General features: G+C 34.5%; 1 protein-coding gene across 5 annotated transcripts in view; it reads right to left on the bottom strand.

The window, feature by feature from the left end:
* LOC115232352 (ecdysone-induced protein 75B, isoforms C/D-like) overlaps positions 1-24,324 on the bottom strand; it is a 229,909-nt gene that overhangs the window by 125,645 nt on the left and 79,940 nt on the right. For 4 of the 5 annotated variants that reach the window (XM_036514926.1, XM_036514917.1, XM_036514920.1 and 1 more), the window contains one exon: positions 5,716-5,781. In XM_036514926.1, coding sequence (XP_036370819.1) covers positions 5,716-5,740 — 25 coding nt within the window. In that variant the 5' untranslated portion in view covers positions 5,741-5,781. Of the gene's footprint in view, positions 1-5,715; positions 5,782-8,421; positions 8,476-24,324 lie in introns of those variants that run through there. The other variant, XM_036514930.1, reaches the window with a different exon arrangement.

The following is a 24,324-nucleotide window of genomic DNA, read 5'->3' on the forward strand; positions in this document are numbered from 1 at the left end:
AAGAAGTGAAACAATGAACAAAATCATCAAGTGATATTCAGCAGATAATGAGTACTTGCTGAGTGCTGGTGCAGCTCCCACTTCCTCCAGCTGTCACATCTTCAATGTTCAGCTGGATCAAAACCTAAGAGGTCCACATAAGTGCCTAAAACAATTAGTGATAACATGGTAAGTGCCACCAAGTGATAATACTTGACTATAAGTTTTACTAATGAACAGAGTGACATCAGTTGCCAAGGTTATGAATAATGTTAATGAAACAGAGCATCAGAACTGCAATTCCCCAGTCACTTACACAAAAAGCAAGGGCTTGCTTTCTTTCTGTACCTTACAGCACTGCATCTAATCTATTTAATTTTCTTTAATGTTAACAAGAAACTACAAATTTGTAGATATGGAGTTAATTTACTACCAACAGAACTTGACTGGTGGCTTATTTGACTATCCCAAGTGAATAAAAAGCATATACAATCCCAACAAGATTGTGTAAGGCACTCTTGTTATTATTACTACCACCATCACCATCATCATTTATTATTCCACTAATCATGGATTTGAGAAATAGTATTTGTTTACAAGCATAAAATAACTAATGTAAAAAGGCTGTGAATGAAGATGTTCTATGAATGCAGAATCAAAATAAAAAAAAATCCAAAATCCTTCCCTTCATCCTTGGTTGATAACTGATAACTAAAAATAGGAGTATTTAAAGCATTCATATACTTTTGTTTGAAAATCCACAACAGCCTGCAACATTTTTCTCCTGAAAGTCAATATGGCCTTTGCTGCTTTCTAAACTGTTCAGGCCTATCATAATGGAGAGAGAGGGGGAGAGAGAGAGGTGAAAACATACATGATGCATGTGTGCACACACAAAACAAAATTTTGAATCATAGAATTAGGCCTTATTAAATGCGTTTTAACTGGTTAGCTAACAACAGGTCACCTTATCTTTCAACAATGACTGCATAACTAAATGCTAAAGCATGACCCTATTCCACAGAACTACTGTATTAAAAACAAAAATAATAATACATTACAAAATAAACTGAAGCAAACAATTCAAAAAGTGTGTCATTGACAATGAAGCTTTGAATGCGGTTTGTAATTTTGGTTAACTGAGAAGGAATTTCTGAAACCTAAATATAACTTGCACATATTATCCAGACAGTTGGAACTGGTTTTGTAGTAAGAAAATCTACATGAACAAGCAATTTTGTTTCGTTTTAAAACGTGTGGTATATGGGATGAGGGGGGATATTATAATATGTTATCAGGTAAATATGTGTAAGTATTTCATTATTGCTTGCAAAATAGAATAAGAATTGCTAATTTAAAAGGCTTTTTAAAACTTTATTTTACAAGTTTTTTGTTTGTTTGTTTTTCAAAATTCTTCTTGGGTTGACACTTATTAGTTGCAATATCTTAACATTCTTTGAATATGGCACAACTGAAACCAAAGATGGGATGGAACACCCTTTTTTTTTTAAACAAGATTGTATGACTTAACTGAAATTTATTTGATTGGTTGTGTTAAAATGGTGTAGAAATACCAACTTCTGCTTATAGATAACACTTTGCTTGCATGTTGGTACACATTTGTGTGCTTGCATGCATGTCCATGTGTTTGTATATAAGAATTAGTGGTAAAAGTCATAAAGGCTTTTGAAAATATTACTTTTTTTCTCTAGATTCAAAAGTATCAACTGATTGAGAAGTTAACCTGCTTCCAGATCAGGGGTGCTCAAACTGGATATGTGTATACCTAGGAGTACAGTACACAAGTGAAATTGCAAAGGTACACAAGGTGTGTAAAAGCACTGGGATTTTAAAAGAATCTCAACCAGCTAAATGCAGCTTGCAAATACAGAAAATGTGTAGTATGCTGTTTGCTATTCCTATCCAATTATCATTTTGGACAAGTATTTTCAGCAATGTTTATAACCCAAGAAAAATTTCATGCAAAATAGGCATGACTCTCTGAAATTGTGCCTAGAATTGAGTTACTTATGCTCATCCATATCATATATATATATATAGGGTGAGAATTCACAAAAAACAAAAGACAAAAACAAGTGGTGTAGACAACAAACAGATGTATTAGTATAATGCTCAGGAAGTGTAAAAGTCTTTAACGTTTTGAGTCTACGCTCTTCCACAGAAAGAAACAAGGAGAGAAAATAAAGAATGTGTAGTGGCTAGTGATCTATCATGGCGAATGCCAAACAGAAGGGTCACACGGGAGAGCTAGGAAGAAGGGGAGATAATAAAGTAGTGGTGATCCCAAAATGAAGGTGCATGTGTGTGTGTGTGTGTATAAGTGAGTTTGTATGTGCGTGTGGAAGAGGGCTGGTGATCTTGACATGTGAGTGTGTGTAGGTGCAAAAATGTGGGTCTGTGAAGTGGTCAATGCTAGTGTGTGCATGGTGGTGTGTTGTGTGGTATGGTGGCATAGGGTGTAGTGGTGTGTGTGATGGTGTTGGGTGGTGGGGGAGGCGAGTGGGGTGTGGGTTAGGCTTAGGGGGGTGGGGTGGGCTGACGATGAAGGAGAAGGTGGGTAGGAGAAAAGAAGTAGGAGTCAGAGCAAGAGAGGAGAGGTGGGTGGGAGAGAGGCGAGGGAGGAGAGTTGGACCCATGTGGCGCAAAGGAACAAAGAGAGAAGATCAATCCCTGTTCACGGCACACACGGGAGTCCGGATGGCCCCTGTGCAAGGACAATCTGAACATGGACAGGTGTTGCAAAGAGTGACCAGTAGAGTGGAAATGGCGTGAGATCATGGTGTCATTGCCGAGTCAGATGTCTCAGAGGTGTTTGTTCTCTTAAGAACGTATAAGAGTACAAATAGAGCTCATTCACCCTTAGAATTCCCAAATAGCCAGTAGTATTCTTATGGTATGTTGCCAATTCTAGTCTTAGTTTCAAAGAAGAAGCTATGGATGTTATAGCATGGAAATCTAGATTTACTTATGGAGACAGCAACTGAGTATCGCCTGAGGAGATACATATAGACCCTCTTATACAAGTAAACCGTTACATAATTTCATTTAAACTAAACTTTAAATCCATGTATCAAAACATTTGTAGTGATTAAAAAGTTGCCTAACCGTACTTACTCTTCCTTTTGACTCTTTTACTTTATATGTATGTATGGATGGATGTGTGTGTGTGTGTGTATATATATATATATATTATATATATAACACAAAAACATTAAATTAAGTGAAACTCATTTCTCATAAAGGCACAAAATTAGAAATTTGGGAGCAGGGAACAGTCAATTATACAGACCCTAGTATTTAACTGGTATTTTATTTTTCTTAACCTCAAAAAGGGGGTAATCAATTTAACTACTCCTAGATATGAGGATAAAAAACTGCACCTGTCTGACAAGCCATGCTGAACCAGTGTGGCAGAGTAGGCTCGTCAAACCAGTATGATCTCAACCTCAGATTCAAGGCTTCCTCATCTGACTGTGATTGAGAACATGCTAAGGCCTTTGTCCTGCAGTGGACTGACCATGGGCAATCCAGTCCAACCCCAGAAGGATAAAAACCAAAATTGACCACAATATGTTACTCAACCATTTTACACAAAGCAGCCAATCTATAAGGTGGAGCCTTTGTCAGTGGGAAGGCTGGTGCACTGCAAAGCTATTGAAGGAAGGTCTCAAAACAGCATACATGTTCTCTTGATGACTCCCGATACACACCTGGTGTGTAGAAATTTCAATTGGCAGCATATGCACAAGCAAGTTGTTTCCAAATCAACACACTGGAAGGAAAAGTTTAAGGACACCTACAACCCAGTAAACCTGAGATAAACATTTAATTAGACATCCATCCACAAAATACAAACCGTTAAAGGCCTTTCAATCACATTACTTATCTACCTGGCTATATCACAACACCTCTATAAACCACTAGAGGAATATCTATTGCTAGAAACATCAATCAAATTTCCCCTAGACCATACACTATCCACATAAAAAGGAAGAACACATTCACAAATGTAACTGAAGATCTCCATATAAAAAATGCAAGATCGATGGCTGGAACACCTTCAATCATAGGTCTGCTTGGTGAGAATTCACCTGGAGCAAATGAACTATGTATTAGAATAACAATAAAGCAACTTGAGGTGACAAATTGGCAGGATTATTAGGGTGTTGGATAGAATGCCTTGTGATATTTGTTCTGATCCATTGCATACTGAGTTCAAATCACACCAAGGCCAACTGTGCATTTCCTCTTTTCATGGTTGAATAAAAAAAAAAAAAGAACCAATCCAAGGTGGTGAATTAGCTAAACAATTAGAACATAGGACAAGATGCTATTAGGAATATGTTTCAGCTCTTTGTGTTCTGACTGCAATGCCTATAATAGCACTGATGTCAAGTTGATTCAGTCCTAAGGTGGTGGTGTTTCCCTTGGTGCAGAGAGGGGAGACTACATGCATAGGTAAGAACCAGTCTTTTACAAAAATCCTTGTTCAGACACCTACACATACAGTTCTTAGTCAACCACGACCACCAGAGGCTTGTAGAAGGTGATTCTATGCAAATGATACAACTATTTCTTATGTAAATGACTCTTGAAGAACTTATGAAGAAGTTGGGTTGATTATCTTAAGAGTAGCAACATTTTAAAAAATACTTATTAATATTTTTCATTGCAGTCAATTTCCCATGGCGACAGACTAACAGATTTGGTAGAACAACAAATATAATACAATATAATGCCTTTTCATATTTAGCTCATTTATATTCTCAGTTCAAATCCTTCCAAGATTGACTATGTGTTTCAACCTTACATGGTGAGTAAATTCCAACAAAGTACTGGTATTCATATGATCAACTGTTTCTTCCCAAAACTGTGTCGCCTCGGGCCTAAGTTACAAATCAATATTTTTGATTACAAACAAATCCAATAGACGCCAACAAGGAAAAACAGACATAATTCTAATGATGAATTACACCAATTAAAATTCTTGGTTTAACATAGTTTAATTATTTTACATTCAATTGTACTATAATAACTTGACTAGATTGACAGGTTTTGAAAATTTCTATGCTAATTGTTGGAGCAAACACCTCTAACAAATAAATTAACATGGAATTGCAGAATGGCTCCCATTACCAGGAGAAGAGATTAGGCTGGATATCTAGTGTAATGTGACTTGGTCTTAAAGCACAGTTCAATACATAAGGTAAAGCTAAAATATCTGGTTTATGTTGTCTAAAAGAGGACATATCCAACACTTTAGTGTGTCAGCTTCTTCAGTTAATAGTTTCTTTCAGACTATGTTAAAGATCTCATTCCTCTTTACCCCCATCGAAAGTGCCATTCTCTCTTGAAATCCTAGCTATTTTAGATGTGCTTTTATTATATCATTCCATACTCAATTTCGTACACGAATAAATAAATAAATACTAACAACTAGGAGTGCAAACAGCTGTCTGTAGTTCTGTCAGGTCTATTAATTAATGAGATGAATGCAATCAGCACCAAGTAAAACCCTCTTTGAACTGTTAAAGTATTTCTGTCAACAACTCAAATCATTGAGGTGATGGGGTAGAAAGAACTCTCTCTCTCTCTCCCCTACTACCTATTTCTTGCCAAAAAAAAAAAATGGAAAAGAAAAAAACACAAACATAAATTATGCTGCTACACCAAAGACAGCATCTCTTTTGAATAGCATTGGTAATTCTTACTCACCAAAGGGCTTGCGGTCTTCTAACATATTTTCCCTTGGCTCATTCCTCTCTTGATGATTCAGACTTTCTATTGAAAAACAACAACAAATTGAAAGATAAAAATGATAAAAATAGAAATAAAGAGAGAAAAAGAGACAGAAAAGAAAAAAAAAAGAGAAGAAAAAAGAAACGAAAGGAAATGTTGCTGAATGTATGGCTAACTGAAGCACAACATTTATATGATTGGTCAATATTATACTGTCTATTTATGTGAATAGTTAGTAGTATTAAATAAGAGACATAACATTATGTGGTATATATAAGATTATTAAACGAAATATTACATGATCTAATGTTAGTAATTAAATCGATACTCTATACATATATATATATATATATATATATATATATATGTGTGTGTATGTATGTATATATATATATAAAGATAGATAGAAAGACATACATGAATAAATATATATATATATATATATATGCAAATATACATACATATATATATATATATACACGCACACATGAATGAATATATATATATATGCAAATGTGTACGCATACATACATATATAAGATGGGTAACATAACTGATAATATATATTGTGCACAGATATTCAGATGACAATAACTACAGCATCCACTTTTTATTTAACCAACTACTGTGATTATTCAATAAAACCTTTGCTACACAATAAGCTCGTTATGTATAATTATTTTGTGAATATTATATACAACAATATCAGTTGATGGATTAGTGCACAATATACTTGGTTAATTAATAGCATATTAATGGAAATATATAGTATAGTTTAGAGATATATCAACTAAAAGTGTATATAATTGTACATGTGTGTGTGCATGAGAAAGAGTGCATGTTTACAAACCTCAGGGAAAATTACTCAATACACACAAGAGTTTATATATTTATTAAAATCGAGATGTCACCACACTATAAAGCACTCAGATTTGCTTTTCACTGCAACAAAAAGCTGAAATGCAAAACTGAATAATGATAGTGACATTTCCGATTTCGATATATATGTATAGACAGATACACAGATGCATGGCTATATGGTTAAGCAACTCACTTTGCGATCACATGGTTTTGGGGTTCAGATCTGTGCACAACTTTGACAACTGACTTCAAATATAGCCCAAGGTGGACTAATGCCTTGTAAGTGAATTTGGTAGACAGAAACTGTGTAGAAGCTCATTGTATACATGCGTGTGTCTTTGTGCCTGTCCCCCACCTCCACCACTATTTAATAACCAGTGTTGGTTTGTTTACATCCCTGTTACTAAGTGATTCAGCAAAAGAGACTGATAGAATGAATAAGTCCCAAACTTCAAAAAAAAAGTATTGGGATCAATTTGTTCAACTAAACTTTTCAACATGATGCTCCAGCATGGCTACAGTTCAATCACTGAAGCAAGTAGAAGATACAAGAGACACACTTATTCATGATTACACAGATACATGTACATGTGTATGTGTGTCTGTCCATTTTTGGCTACTTTTTCTCATGAGTTATAGTGTACATGAGTACTATATACAACAAGTTCATTATATATATATATATATATATATATATTATATATATATATATATGTATATATATATGTATATATATATGTATACACACACACATGTATGTATGTATGTATGCACACACACACACATCACTGTTTTAACAACCACATTTCCATGCTTGCATGGGCCAGACACAATTCATTGAGGCAAATTTTCTACAGCAGTGTGCCCTTCCTGTCCCTAACCCTCAACTATTTCCAAGCAAGGTTATAGTCCTCATGGCCGGGACACATTAGCATGGAAAATTGAAAATAACACCACTTCTATGACAGTTACAATCATTTTACAACTTTTGTGTGATGTGAAGGCAAATGAACACAAACACTATCCACCAGAATAGCATGAACCTGTCAATTCCTACAAAATAAGAGAAAGATCCAATGTAATTTTCACTCAACATGATCAGGTGAAGTTTTTACACTGGATAACTCACTAAAGATCAGCAGCAAAAAAGGTCCAATGAAGTTTACATGCCACAAATTTTCACATGATAAACTTTTTAAAGAAATACAGAATTAGTGATGTAGCTACATGTTATTTGTATTGGTTCTTAAATTTTATGAAAGGCCTGACAGGAGCTGAATTAGAAGTCCATCTAGAGGGCAGCTTTTGGGCTACTATATATATATATATATATATATATAGTTAATCCAAACAAGAAAGCACAAAAAAACACAACAACTCGAGGAAGCACAAACACATACACACACACACATATATATGTATATATATAGACACACACACAGGTAAATATATATAAACATTATGTACATACACATGCATTTATATACATAAACATGTGCATACACAACTATATATATGTAATCAAATCGAACATTAAAAATTGAACATTAACAACTGAACATAAAAAATAATGCTAACAAAACAACAAAGGGACATATATATGGAATGTGTTAGCTAAAACGCTCAGTAAAAGTGGGTAAAAAGAGTGAGTTTTTAACATTTCATGCATAGATTTTTGTCAGAAAGAGAAGGAAAAGTCCATGAAGTCTAAAAAAATAATATATATATACACATACACATTAATATATGCATGCACACACATGTAGTTATTTAAGATGATAGAGATATACAATAACAAAATGACCAAAAGAATATCAAAACCTGTCAGAGTATAAATAAAGCCCAAAGATAGTCTTAATACAATACATCAACACCTCTATCACTGTGTATTTACTTAATCCATTGCATCATAGATATATACCTTGCTAGAAACAATTACACATCACTGATTGAGACATAATTATCAGTAAAATCTCAATTCATCAAATATCTACACACACACACACATCATTATCTTATTTTATTCTTCATTAACAGTACTTCAAAATTGAGGTCAATTTAATTATCTAATTCTATACTCTGAAAGTCGGTCAAAAGTAGGCTTGTATCTCAGTACAATGCTTCACATTACATATTTTGATAATGATTTACTTTACTTCATTTCTTTCTCTCTCTTAAGACCTTTGCTTCTAATCAAGCATAGGCCAACAATGACATTTCTGCAGTGTTTTCAGCTCTAGGGTCTTAAGGTGTGGCCTATCCATCCTTGAAGAAAGGCCTTCTGCTCCCAGGTCTTGTTAATTTTGAATTATCATTGATGCTCCTGTAACTTGTGAAGGTACATGGCTTAGTGGTTAGGTCGTTGCACTCATGATCTTAAGATTGCACATTCAGCTCCTGGACTGAGTGATGTGTTGTGTTCTTGAGCAAAACACTTCATTTCACAATTCTCCAGTGTACTCATCTGGCAAAATTGAGCATTCCTGCAATGGACCTGAGTCCTGTTCCAAGTGGAGTAATGTATATGTGCCACAGAATTAGGAAAACTGGCACTATGAGTCTATATGACTCTAGAACAAGGCTGGCCAACCTGAGGCCTGCAAACTTTTGTCTTGCTTGATATTTTCTTGAAATGGGTTATTTAAACAAGCATTTTAAAAATTTTATCAAAAATTAAAGATCGTAATGAAAAGTAAAAGAGAAAGATACTACTGTTTTTGCAACGATAATATTTCATGTTGAATCAACATTAATTCATTCATTATTCTAATAATAGTATGAGAAAGCAAAATGTTTTCAATTCTGTCAGTATATAAGCAGACCCCCAAAAACTTTCTGTGATTAAAGTGGCTCACAATGTAATTTGAATTGGCCAGATCTGCTCTAGAAGGATCTTTATCCCTACTTTTATCATTCTGTAACTTTGCCTTTTCCTAGGTAAAAGTGTTGACCCTACAGAAGTCCATTTTCACTTCTGAGAAGAGGTAGTTCACATTAATCTGGCCCTCTATCCTATGACATGTCCAACATGGGATGCCCTACCAGGAGCTCGCACACTGCTGGCAGAGCTCTCAGGGTCACACAAGCCACAGCACTGCAACAAGGACCGGATCTGATGATTACTTTATTTCTTACAGTGTGTTATTTATAGTAAATGAAGTCAGAGAGATTTAAGCGCATGTTCTGAGGGAAGAGAGGCTTAGCTATTTAATTTTCACAAACAAATCTGTTTTTAAATATTTAGAATAAACAAGATGAATAAAGAAAGTTGGGAATGAGGTCATTTGAAATGCAAATAAAGTCCTTGATATTGATGAAATTAAAACACTGTCAACTAAAAGCAGTAATTAGGTCATGCAGTAAACAGCCATGAACAATTCAAACATTGACCAGATTTTCTTCCTACACAATCCACCTTATAGTTATGGATGAAAGCAGAAACACAAACTCACTTGTATATGCATGCCAGAGCTCTGTGAAAAAGTAATTTTTAAGCTGATTACACTATGAAAATAAAAGGTAGTTTTTGTTCCAGTTTTACTTCGAGGATATCTACTCCAATATTTTAACTTGTTTGCACATTTTTTTTGACAAACTGCCATTTGTAATATTAACACAGAGTGAAAAATTATGGTCTCAGAATTTTTGTTTAATTTTGAGTCAACCCTCATTGAGCAGACCTATAATCAAAGGCCATCCAGCCATAAACATCCCATCTGTTTCAACCTACATGGAACCCAGAACTATATTAGCCAATGTGTCTTCCTTTTTTAAGATGGCAGGGTGTAATTTGAGGGAAATTTGGTTGCTATTGCTAGCAGATCAAGTGACTATACAGAGGCTTTCTCCTCCTTGGTATGGACTTAGAAGTTACAGGAAGAGGTAGGTGCTTGCCATCAGTAGCTGCAACCTTAATAATGTAAACAAGTAAACCTTGTTTACTTAATTATTTTCAAACGAATGGAATTAAAAATGCCCAGCACTCCTAATTAAAGAAATCTCGAAAAGCAGTACTTTTGTGGAGAAACTGTCTATAATTGTTGCTAGTTTTGCTTCCAACCTCACAATACTCAACAAAAGTACTCCAGTACATTCCTCCTTCACTCCATGAGATTTGTCATTTTGCATACATACATGCTAATTGTAAAAAATATGCTTTTGATTACTCTAAATCAATAATGCTATTAGCCCCGACATTATGTACCAGAAATAGTTCATATTCTTACCAAATTCCTCAATCAATCTTTCCCTAGAGAGTTTTTTTTACCAGTCTTTGGTATAAAGTAGGTTCCATTCTAAAGAAGAGCAACTTCTGATACGGCCAACTATCAACTGAAAACAGTTTCTAAAAATACTCATCTTCAACACCTTTCAGTTGTTTTCCTTTTCCCTGAAAAGGATACATTCACTCCTCAGTGTTTCTTCACTCTAGACAATTTCAGCTTCAGCAATATTGTTTCACTTGTTTTTAGAGAGCATTTGGCTGTGTCTGATATAAGAAACTCCAAGCCTAGTTACTTGTCTATGGACTTCAACTCTTAGATTTAAAGCTACATGCCCAAATGCATCACTGTAGAGCAACATTTCTCAACCGGGGTCCTGCGAGAAAGAGTGATGTTAATGCTAATTTCATGATCATAATATTACTATACATGCACAACATATTATTGGTTATTGTAATATAGACATCATCCTATCTAACCTATTATGTTATCAAAAAAATATAACAACTATTGAGGATATATTTAGTGATGTCTGTAATTTATGGACACCATATATATATATATATATATATATATATATATATATATATATATATATATATATATGATATTTACCACGTGAACTACAATGAAAAAATATGAGTAATATATGGTATATAATTTGTTTTTTGTGCAGGGGTTCCTTGAGACATAATTTATTTTAAGGGTTACACATGAGTAAAAAGGTTGAGAAACGCTGCTATAGAGTGTGCAGGTGAAACTATTTCTGATTCACAATCTATCAACCCAGTTTTGTCTCTCCTCCTCCATTAATTCTCTTGTAACAAACAATCTGCTTGCCATCTTCAATAGTGCTCACTCTTATGTTGATAACACTGCTCTTTACAACCTTCCTTAACTTTCCCCACACAAACATCATTCACATGCAATGTAGACACCTCACACTAAGGAGGTACAGCCTCTATGAACAAAGACCTAAAAAATATCTTTCAAAGAGGACATGAACACTTTGATGAGGACATTCTCTTTCAACAGGACAAATACACAACCACTACATACATCAAGGAGACAATCTTGTACCTCACCTTCTCTAACAATTAAACTCCACATAAATTTGCTAAACCTCACAATCTCTGATGATTCTATATTCCTAACATAGCAAAAACTGCATCCTTTTCTAGGTCAGAAAATGCTTTAACGCTGATCGTCAGCTGCTGCTGGTTGTGGTAAACACACAAAATATCACAGACCAAATCTAAAAGAACATTCACCTAACTGACAAATGTTAAAACCAACTCACTGGATTTACTTTACTTTCTTATTCACTGACTTATTGAATATCAACATTATGAAGCTTGTAAATATCAGAAGACTTATGAAGGCCATAATTACTGAAACCTTCCTCCAAACTAAGCAAGACATGAAAATATAGAGCTTATTTTAACTAGTTATGATACCAACAGAATTAATTGAAGTTAAGTAGAATTAAGTATCTTACTTGGAGGAATGGCTCAACCACCTAGTTTCAGGTTCAGATTTATAAGTGAATCTAGTTGATAAAAACAGTATAAAGTGTGTGTATGTGTGTGTTATGCATAAATATGTATATACATGATAGTGTGTGTATCTGTGTGAATGTTTACATTCTGTGCTTCACATGAAAAAACACTAAGTTATAGTGAAGTTTGTTGTCATTCCCTCTCAACAAATCTTTCACAAGATGTGTGCTTTTGAAGACATGGGGAATAAAAACATATCCTTTTCTTGAAAAACTGGTACAAGTTTACTGTGAGGAAGGACATCTACCTTAGAAACAATGCTTCAATGATATGTATTCAACTAACCCATACTAGCATGGAAAAACTGACATAAAACAAACTTGGAGATGCAACAAAATAGTTGCAATGGTAAAATTTGAATTATAACCTTCCATCTATTACCCTAGACACATTGACCAGGCTGTAGTAAAAGTTAGCATTAAAGTAGAGTTTGAAGCTTTCTTTGTGCTGTTGAACAGCAATAATTGAACACCAATAGCTCTTTTGTGTCTTGTGAAGGATGAACAGTAGAAGGAATGGAGAACTACTACCTAAAATCATTCCTATTATTCCTTTCACAAAAAAAAAAAAAAGGAGGGGTTTCTCTCTTCATGTGATATGCAGACAATATGAGGCATAAATGAGAAGCATAATGTTCTATGGAAAGGGGAAAATGGGCAGTGAATGGAAGCAGAGCTACTGTGATTGGAGAAAAATGAGGTCCATTAAAACGAGCAATGTTAACTAATGATAAAAGCTGGAACACAAGTGAGTTTACTGATGTATGCAGAAAGAGACAACTGCACAGTTATGGACATGTAATGCATGTGGAAGATGCATGCTGGAGAAAGGAATCCAACCAGAAAATGTTAACTAGTATAAATAATATTCATGCAACGTTTTATAATGTTTTAACTAAAATGTTATGGTGGTTGTTGTTAATTTATAGTTTATTTTACTGATTTTGAAACAACTCATGTTGAAGTAATAAATAGAATACATATATATAAAACATTTAAAGTAGCACTGTAAACATCACTACACATACACAACGAACTAAACAACAACACACATACATACACACACACAAACAACTACCCACACACACAAAATAACTAATCAACCAAACATCCTACTACATACACACACCTACACACATAATTTTGAGCGTTTATATCAGTTACAAGTACGAACTAAGTGAATTACCTAACATAACAAACATGATCATCTTTAGACGAAATACAGGTTTTAATTCACCGCCACTACATTAATGTCACCACCACCACCCATCACCATAGTGCATCTCTGATGTGATAGTAAAACTAGCAAGAGCAAAAAGGAGTGGAGAGAGAAAAGTTTTATATATGTGTGTTTATGTTTACCAGGTGTATCTATAATCACACTTCAAATCCATTTGAAACATAACTAGGTATTAGCACATTGAAATTATGTTCAACACAGATAAGATGTAAAGAAATTAGAGGGAGGTCTTAAGAAAATAAATCTAAGGTAAGATGGTCTGGAATTCAAGGAAATTGGTAGTGGTAGTCAGAGGTATCATTATTATCATTTTATATTTGCTTTCTGTACTGGCATGGGTTAGATTATTCATCTCAATCTGACAGGTTGGACAACCATGTATTGCTCAGATGTTTGATTTGGCATGGTTTCAATGGCTGGATGCTCTTCCTGATACCAATCATTTTACAGTGTGTACTAGGATGCATTTTTTAATGACATCAGCACCAGAGAGGTTGAAATGGCCTATGCCAAGAAGAAAGAACCTCATAAACCTCATGTTCCCTCTGCTCAATTCATCATCCACTTTACAGAATGTACTGGCTGCATTGTTTTCTTCAGTTTTTTGTAGCACCAGCACAAGTGAGGTCACTTTGTAACTCACAAAACTAAAGACCACTCTCTTCATAAATAAAAGAAAGAATAGGTAGGAGAATATCTTTAAATGAGGTAATGAGGGAAGTTAACCCCTTTTGATATGAACTCATCTGATGATGACCCTTGTTCTATGATAAAACCATCCCAAGCAATCTAAATTAAAACCTTCCATCAAATAAAAACATCTACCCCTCCATGTTAATTTATGTTCTATACATAAGCTTAATAATGGCAAAGTTATTTTATTAAATTCTTCATTATTTTCAAAATTAATTGAAACAGAGGCAGTGGATTTCAACAGATATAAATTAACAAAAGGGTTAATGCAGAAGTATATTCATAAAAGTGTAAAATATAGTCCAGTAATTCTCTTTTTGTCATAAAGGAACAAGTGTTGGAAATGTCAGATTTTTTAACTCCTCACAACAAATGAATTGATTGTCATTTATTCATTATATTGCCTGATCAAAAGGGAAAGGCAATGCTCATGACCATTTACAGGGCCTTTGAGATGGGAGTACAGAGGGATGAAGCTATCTTTAAATTGGAGATCTGGTCCAAATGCTTGAATCAGAGTCAATTCCACCACAGGCATCCAAGGGCCAGAGTGATGAATGAACAGAGGCCACAAGGAAATTTGAAATGAAAATGCAGAGGCTTGGCTATCTGTCAGTAACAGTGAATGTTCCAATTGATCTGATCAACAGAACAACCTGTCAGTGAAAATAATGTGCAAGTGGCTGAGCATTCCACAGACATGCATACTCTTGATGCTGTTCCCAGGGAGATTCAGCATGACACAGAGTGTAACAAAGTTGGCCCTTTGAACTACAGGTACTATTCCTTTTTGTTGGCTGAGTAGTCTGGAGCAATGAGAAATAAAGTATCTTGCTCAAGGTCGCAACATGTTACCAGGAATCAAACTCACAGCCTTGCGATTGTGAGCTGAATATCCTAGTCATTAAGCCATGAACCTTCTATAATGCAGAGGACCTGAACAAATACTATAAGGTTACATTTCCAAAGCACTTAACAATTCCACAGGTTCTACCAGTACAGAATGGTATCTTACTTAACATTGGAAGGGTGAACAATAAGGCTGACCTCAGCAGAATTTGAAATGAGAGTACAAGAGGTGGGAATAAATACTGCAAAGCATTTTGTTAAATGTTCTAGACTTTATCATTTATCTTTTACTATCAATCTGTTTTACTGGTTTTTAACTTAAAGAGGACAAAGAAACCAATATCAGTTGTCAAGTATGGTGGTGGGGTGGAGAACACACACACATTTATACAAGGGAGTGCCACAAGTTTTTTGTTGACCAAATTGATTCATAAGGCACTGGTCAACACCAGACTATAGAAGGCACTTGACCAAGGTGTCATGCAGTGGGACTGAAACTGAAACCATGTGGTTGCAAAGTGACCTTCTTAACCACAAAACCAAGCCTATGCTCATGCAAAAGGAAAAAGAAAACTTCTCTGACCAAAATGCTAGATTATAATTCCCCTTATTGAGCTGTTATCTTTTTATTTAAGTTTTCTTGTGTTAACTTTTGCTCATTCTGATCACCATAACAAGTCCCAAATTCTAATGATTATCTTTGATCAGTGAAAGAATACAATGGATTATAGAATATCTTTAGAATCCTTCAATGGAAATAGCAATTGAAATTATAATTATGATGAGTGTAAATTGTATTCAAATAATAAAAATAATAAAATTACAAGGAAAGTAAAATTGAATAAATGTGATAAATTTTGAGTATTTTTAGCATAAAAATAAGATCATAGTTAAATGGCAGGAATAACAGCAGTTAATCTCTGAAAACAAAAGAATGAAAACTTGGCTTCTTCTATCGACAGAAAATATTGGGATATTTAAGATGGGAGAGAGAGGAAGCGGGAAGGACACACTCTCTCTCTCGTATTTTCATATATATATATATATATTACAAACAGATACATACACACACGCATATATGACTACTAGAGAAGAGAACCCTCAGTACTGAGATAATGAAGTGCATTTTTATATTTTAAATTGAGTAATTCAATGTTATACATTCATTGGAACTTGTAAATCAGATCCTTCTGGGATCATTGAAATAAAAGTAATAGTCAAGTACTGGGGTCAACTTAATCAATGATCTCGCTCTCATTAAAATGATGGTTTTGTGTCTATGTTATGTATAAATCATTAGTGTTAGACAAAATGCCATACAGTATTTCTTCTAGCTCTTTTTGTCTTGAATTCAAAGCCCTGCTGAGGTTAACTTTGCCTTTCATTCTCTCGGGGCCAATAAAATGAAGTACTGTCAAGTATTGGAGTGAATGGTATCTACTCCTTCCCTTATGCATAAATCAGAAGCCATTCACCATCATCATCATTTAGCATCCGTTGTTCATGCAGCAATGGGATGGGCATTTGACCAGGGCCGGCAAGCTGGAAGGCTGCACCAGACTACAGTCTGATTTGGCATGGTTTCTACAGCTGGATGCCCTTCCTAATGCTAACCACTCAGAGTAGTGGATTGGTTAATTGTTAGAGCATCAGACAAAATGGCCTATAGTATTTCTTTCGATACTTTGCATTTTGTGTTCAAATTTTGATGGGGTCAACTTTGTCTTTCATAGTTGATAAAATAAAATGCCAGTCAAGTACCAGGGTCAATGGTAATGAATCACCTCTCCCCTCAAAATTCGACTTTGTACTTAGATCAGAAACTATTATTGTTCTTATATATTTTTCAGTACCATCTCGTGCTGGCACCATGAAAATAATATCCCATGCTGGTGCCACATAAAGAGCACTTATGCCAAAGTCACATAAGTAGCACCTGTGCAGGTGCCACATTAAAGGCACTCATGCTGGCACCAAGTAAAAAGCACCCAGCACACTCTGTAAAATGGTTGGCATTAAGAAGAGTATCCAGCCATAGAAACCTTTCCAAAACAGATGACTGGAGCCAGCTTGCCAGCTCCTGTCAAACCATTCAATCCATACCAGCATGGAAAATGGGCATATGATGATGATAATGTGTGCCTTTAAAAATAAAGTGATTCTCATACTGACAAGTACCAGAACCCTCTGCCTGACTAAATTAAGGAAACTTTAACACTCCCAACTCTTTAATAAAAAGACAAAATAGAGTTTGCTTTATATAATACTTCTTTTTTCACTATAGTCTTTGACAAATTTAAAAAGTTTAAAAATCTATCTAATTTTAGTAAACATGGCAATTTTTCAACTTGCATCTCAATCATCATGGCCCCCTACTACCCAGGGGCACCTTAAAGTATTCAGATTTGTCCATCTACTTTCTAGTTCAAATCTCAATGGAGCAGTGAGTTGATTTAGTCTTAAATACTGGATATATCAAATAATGACTGATAATATACCAATATCAATAACACTATCAATACTAAACCGCAACTTGTGAGTCATATGTGACTCTCAAAGGTACTATGTGTGCCTCCCAAGTTAAGACTGAGTTTCAGAGCTATTTTTGCTAAAGATACCAAACTCTAGGGATGCAGTAATGAAAGAAACAAAATTAAATTAGGCTATATATGTGTGAGTGTATGTTTGTGTATGTATATTTTCTCATGGTTAAAAAACAAAATTATTGTGAATCTTGAACATGAAATAATACAGTTATAACAAATCAACTAAAAGTATGTTGACAATTCTAAGGGGAGACAAATGCCTACAAATATTCTAATGAATAAACATTTGAGAAAATATATCCCTTAATTTCAAGAAAAAGCAGCCCTAACTCTTTCAAATCATACTCTACTGTCTTAATAAAAGGAACTTTGATCACAGGATAGGTCTGTTCAATTAGGACTGACTAGGAGCTAAACAACAACACAGATCATAAGATTGTAAGACTAGGAAAACAGGCAATTTCAATTAGTTTCATTTTAACAGCTATTTTTTTAAGGCTATCTTCCAATTGTAAATGATTAAAAGATATTTTCATAAAACTGAAATTAGTAGTGTTGGTGTTCATGGTGGTGGTGGTGAGGTTGTGATGAATATCAATCTACAATCATTTTTATTTTCCCCAAGAATTTCTATTTGAGCTTGGAATGTCAATTTTGGTTTCATAATACTTTCAATTCAATTCCTGCTTCCCCATCACGACCTCCACCATCACTACCAGAATCTATCTGATTTCAAATATGAAATCCTTTCAGTTTCTTAATTTTTCTCTCAGTTTCAAATTAGGAAAATTCCTCTATTTTGTTGAGGATTAAGCCGTCAGTATTGAAACCTCATAAGATGGCTTTGATAAGAACCAAAAAAAAAAGACTTCTCAGATTTAATTATGTAATATTACAAGAATATACAACCTAATGTCCAATAGAAATGATTCTATTCAGTAACAAATATTATTATTTTGTGTCGATATCAAATCTTTCTACTTCTCAAAAAATTGTGTGCATTCTTTGGATGATTTGCAAAATAACAGAAACAAGGAAAATCCAATAATGGCAGTTGCAGCACAAACATTCTTGCCACAACACCTATTGAAAATTTCCTATGAATTTACGCTAATACTATTTCCAACGTTTTGATTCAGGGAAAATATTCAATTTTGAAAACTCATTCTGTATTTCTAGTAATTCACTGACTCTCATTTGTATGAAGGTACACACACTCACCAGACATACATAAACACCAACATGAACGTAAACAAAATACAGGTAGACAGACAAACAAGCAGATTTAGAATACAGACAACTGCAAGTGAAGCATGCACCAACATGCGCCCAGATGAAATTTCACAGATTGTGAAACATATATATACGCAGAACCACACCAAGACACAAGCCCAAACTTGTATCAGTGCACAGTGTTATATTACATAATTGCTTATTTTATTCTATATTCCATCAAGATCTATTTATCTACACACACACACACACACACACACTGAACCATGAAACACAATTACATCAGTTATTTAGTCCATTCTCTATTACTCATTCCTCAATTTACTCAGCTAAACAGGTCCATACATGGATGTATAATTAAGAAGTTTACTTTGCAACTGAGTAGTTACAGGTTTGGTCCCACTGTGCAACAACTAGGGAAAATACCCTCTACTATAACTCCAGGCTAACCAAAGCCTTGCAGACACTGAAAGAAGCCTATGATATGTATGGCATTAGTAAGTGCATCTAACGGAAGAAATCATACCAAAGCAGACAGTGGAATTGAGATCAGTCTTCAGGCTCACTAGTTCCTATCAAGCTGTTCAACCCATGCCAGTATGAAAAACAGGCATTAAACTTTTAGTATTTAAGATGGTCATACACAGCTCAAATATTCAACTTGCTTTATGTTCATGCCACCCAGATCCAGCCTCTTACACTTACTCTCCAATGTCATTCTAAAAGTAAGCAATTGCATCATTGAAATTTCAAAGCTATGAGATAATGAATGACTAATTCAAAACAATGTGAATATATAAGCATTAAAGTTAAAAGAATAATCTGAACACTAAAGGGTTAAATGGTGATGATGATGATGGTGTGTGTATGTGTGTTTGTGTCATTGACTTGACATCACATACTAATTGTAAGCAAATGTCAATATCATACAAGTGGCACCATTCATTTGCAAATCTTATATGAAGGTATGCCCAGCCATCATAGTGTTTGTGTTCTAAGGAGTAGGCGAATATTACTTTGCTTGGAAATAGGTAAGGGTTAGCAACAGAAAGAACATACAGCAGTATAAAAATTTACCTTAGCTTATGCAAGGATTATAAAAGTGGGGTGATGAAATTAATTAATCACGTGCAGATTTATTCTCTCTTTCTTAATGCCAGGAACTTATTTTAATTATCAAATGCACCACAAATTTGTAACAAAGATTTATAGATTTACAACTCTAATCATTAACTAACAACACTAAGATGGATGGAGCTTATTAAAAACCTAAATCTTAATGCTGAAGAAGCAGATACATGTCTAATACTGATCAACACAAAACTGCTTATGGATGGTGCTAAGCCTAAACTAGTTAAGTCAAAATTCCTTGCATTATATGATATCAATGTAATCACAAAACTGAAACATGTCCTACATCTTACACCAATTCAGGATTTAATGGATACTGTTGAAAAAATACCTAAACCTAAAGAAAGATTTATCACCTCAGACAAACCAAAAATTTTTGCATCTGAAGCAAAAACAAGAACTGGAAAATGATTTCTTGTTAAAGCTCAAAGCACATTGGTTCATTCTCTAAATTCTCTGCAATCTAAGATGACACAGAAGCAGAGCTTCTAAAACTGGTTTTTATCAACCAATCAATTGTACTCGAAGAAAAATAAAAGATTCTGGATCATCTAAAAACTTTGCTGCCTTAAGCGTCTGTCTCCGACTTGGTTAACCTCATTATATGTAATAGTACAGGCAGAGTGAGCAATTGTCCATATATCACTACAGCAGCCATGTTCTATTCTATGACTGAAATACATTTTGCAATAGCAAGGACTCTTGTCAAGGAAAGTTTTGCAAACAACAAGTAACTGAACAAAACCAGGTTAAAAACTGCTGCAATTGTAGAACTTCACATCCATACAAAGACATAGCTAACATACATGTGAACTCATACACATACACAAAGTGTCTACTTCTTATTTTCTCTGTCTGAAAGCATCCCTTTACAATACTCTGATAAACAGGTCAAGTAGGAAAGAAACAAAATAATATGACCCACTACCACCAGTAGTTGTTTATATAAATAGTATCTCTTTCTCTCTTGTACATACACACACACACACACACACACATATATATATATATTGTGTGTTGAGGTAACTGTCAGATGTATAAGATAGTTAAGGTGATGGTGGAGGTGGTAGTTACGATAATACGCAGCAATGATGAAACCCTGACAAAAGTGGATGTCATACAGCAGTTAACAGCAGACTTAATGCACTTAGGATGACTGCATATGCATGTGTGTGTGTGTATGAGAGAGCGAAAGGGAGAGAGAGGGAGAGAGAGGGAGAGAGAGAGAGAGATGAAATGCAAGTAAACATTGCTGAGATAGTAAATGAGGAGGGAAAGAGAAAAGATGAGACAGAAGGGATTAGATAGAGAGGTAAGAGACAGACAGTAAGAAGGAGCTGAAGAGAGAAGAAAAAATAGAATATGGTAAGAAAGTGATGGGAGAAAGAGAAATAAAATGGAGAAAGGAAGAAATGAAGCAAAAAGAGAGTGAATCAGAAAAATGAGATGAAAAGAGGACATGAGGTGGGAATGAAATGGAGAGTGATGGAGAAGTGATGCAGAGAGATGGGGTGATTGTAAGACACAAAGAGAGAGAGAGAGAGAGAGAGTTTATATAGATAGACAGAGACATAGAGATACGCAGACAGAAGGGGGGAAATATAAGGGTGGAATGAGATGAAGAGAGAGAGAGAGAGAGAAGAAAAATTTACAGAGATAGAAATATAGAAATAGTAAAATAGCTATTCACTTAGATAACATTATGTGTATATATATATATATATATATATATATATATAAAATCACTTATGTTAGTTCACACACACACACACACATGTATATGTATATATATTATCATCACATTAGTTTATACATAAATAAAAATATGGTCAGAGTGTGGATGGGAGCTTTGTAACAATGATATTGATACTGATACATAACAGGTTCAATTGAAGTTAAATTTCATTAAATGATCAAAACCTTTGCTCACAAAATCATATTAAGTTATCAAAAGATCCTAAAATAGAATTTATTTCATATTAAACAACATAGCACACCCAAATTCCAACTTATACATACACGCACATATATATATATATCAATCTAAAATTATATACATATATAAATAAACAAATGTATATGATGTATGTATGTACGTGTGTGTGTGTGTGTATATATCATCATCATCATCATCATCATCATTTAACGTCCGCTTTCCATGCTAGCATGGATATATATATATATATAATATATATATATATATATATATATATATATATATATATAAAATCACTTATGTTAGTTCACACACACACACACACATGTATATGTATATATATTATCATCACATTAGTTTATACATAAATAAAAATATGGTCAGAGTGTGGATGGGAGCTTTGTAACAATGATATTGATACTGATACATAACAGGTTCAATTGAAGTTAAATTTCATTAAATGATCAAAACCTTTGCTCACAAAATCATATTAAGTTATCAAAAGATCCTAAAATAGAATTTATTTCATATTAAACAACATAGCACACCCAAATTCCAACTTATACATACACGCACATATATATATATATCAATCTAAAATTATATACATATATAAATAAACAAATGTATATGATGTATGTATGTACGTGTGTGTGTGTGTGTATATATCATCATCATCATCATCATCATCATTTAACGTCCGCTTTCCATGCTAGCATGGATATATATATATATATAAATAGATAGATAGATAGACATAGGCACAGTGGCATGGTTAAGAATTTTGCTTTGCAGTCATGTGGCTTTGATTCCACTGCATGGCCTTATAGGCACCTGCCTTCTACAACAGTCTCAGGGAGAGACGAAACTTGTGAAGACTGATCATATAGGTGAATGTGTGTGAGTGTGTCCATCTGATTAGCTTTGCATCAACACCATTTGAACACTGGTAATGTCTGTTAGTCTGTTAATGTCTTACAGTTTGGTTGGACAATGTGCAAAAGACCAGTGAAGTAAAAAAACAAAAACAATTAAAACTACCTTACTCATAATCAGGTAAGACTTGGCATTGGCAGCAGCAGAAAGGAAGAGATGATGGCAGTGATAGTGACGGAGACAATAGCCATGTAATTGCAATTAGATAGGGAAAAAGACTCAATATTGTGAAGTAGTGTGAAATAATTATTTGAAGGCGCAGGCATGGCTGTGTGGTAAGAAGCTTGTTTCTCAACCACATAGTACCAGGTTCAGTACCACTGTGGGCAAGTGTCTTCTACTATAACCTTGAATCAACCAAAGCCTAGTGAGTGGATCTGGTAGAGAGTAAACTGAAACAAGCCCTATCATATATATGTGTATAGCTGTGTGTGTGTGTGTGTATGTGCTTATCTCCCATCACGGCTTGACAACCAATGGTAGAGTGTTTGCATCCCTGTAATTTAACAGTTCAGCAAAAGAGACCAATCAAATAAAAAGGTTTAAAAAAATAACTCCTAGGACTGATTTGTTCAACTAAAACCCCTCAAGGTGGTGCTCCAGCTTGGCTGCAGTCAAATAAGATAAAAGAAGTTAAATAAGTAGGTGTTGCTCCTTAGATTTTCACATTACTGATACTCAGGCAACTGAGCCAACTGATGATTGGAAAAATGAAATTCCGAGTAGTCACAAACACACATTCTCAATTTTCTTATCTGTACAGTCAACCAAAAAGCCAACTGAACAACCATTACTTAGAAATATGGCAAATATAATCCTCAACCTTACATATCACACTTTCTACATTTCTGACACATGGGCCTATTGAATACTTGAATGTGTTTGGAACACAAAATAAACACACACAGAAAGTGAACTGGCAGAATTATTGGAGCATTGGATAGATTGTCTAGCTGTAATTCATCCCAGCTGTTAGTGCTCTAAATTCAAGACCCACTGATGGGAATCAACTGTGTCGTTCATTCTTTTGGGGGTCAATAAATAAAATACCAGTCAGGTATTGCAGTTGATTCTTCTATACACACACTCACACATTCTCCCTCCCACTCTCTGAAGAAATTGGTTGTTTAACCATGGAGAAATTGGTTCTGCCAGGTCTACAGATGCCCAAGATATGCTTTTTGTTTCAACAGTAACCTTATGACTTCAACAGGAGCTGAAAACACAAGGTAAGATATATATATATACCTTGCCTTGGGCCCAGTCATGACTGTGTACCTAAAAAGCTTGCTTCTCAAACATGATTTCAAGTTCGGTCCCACTAAATGGCACCCTGGCCTAATGTCTTCAGTTATAGACTAGGGCTAACCAAAGTACTA

This window comes from Octopus sinensis, linkage group LG2 (assembly GCF_006345805.1).
Source record: "Octopus sinensis linkage group LG2, ASM634580v1, whole genome shotgun sequence".
NCBI classification, from domain to species: Eukaryota; Metazoa; Mollusca; class Cephalopoda; order Octopoda; family Octopodidae; genus Octopus; species Octopus sinensis.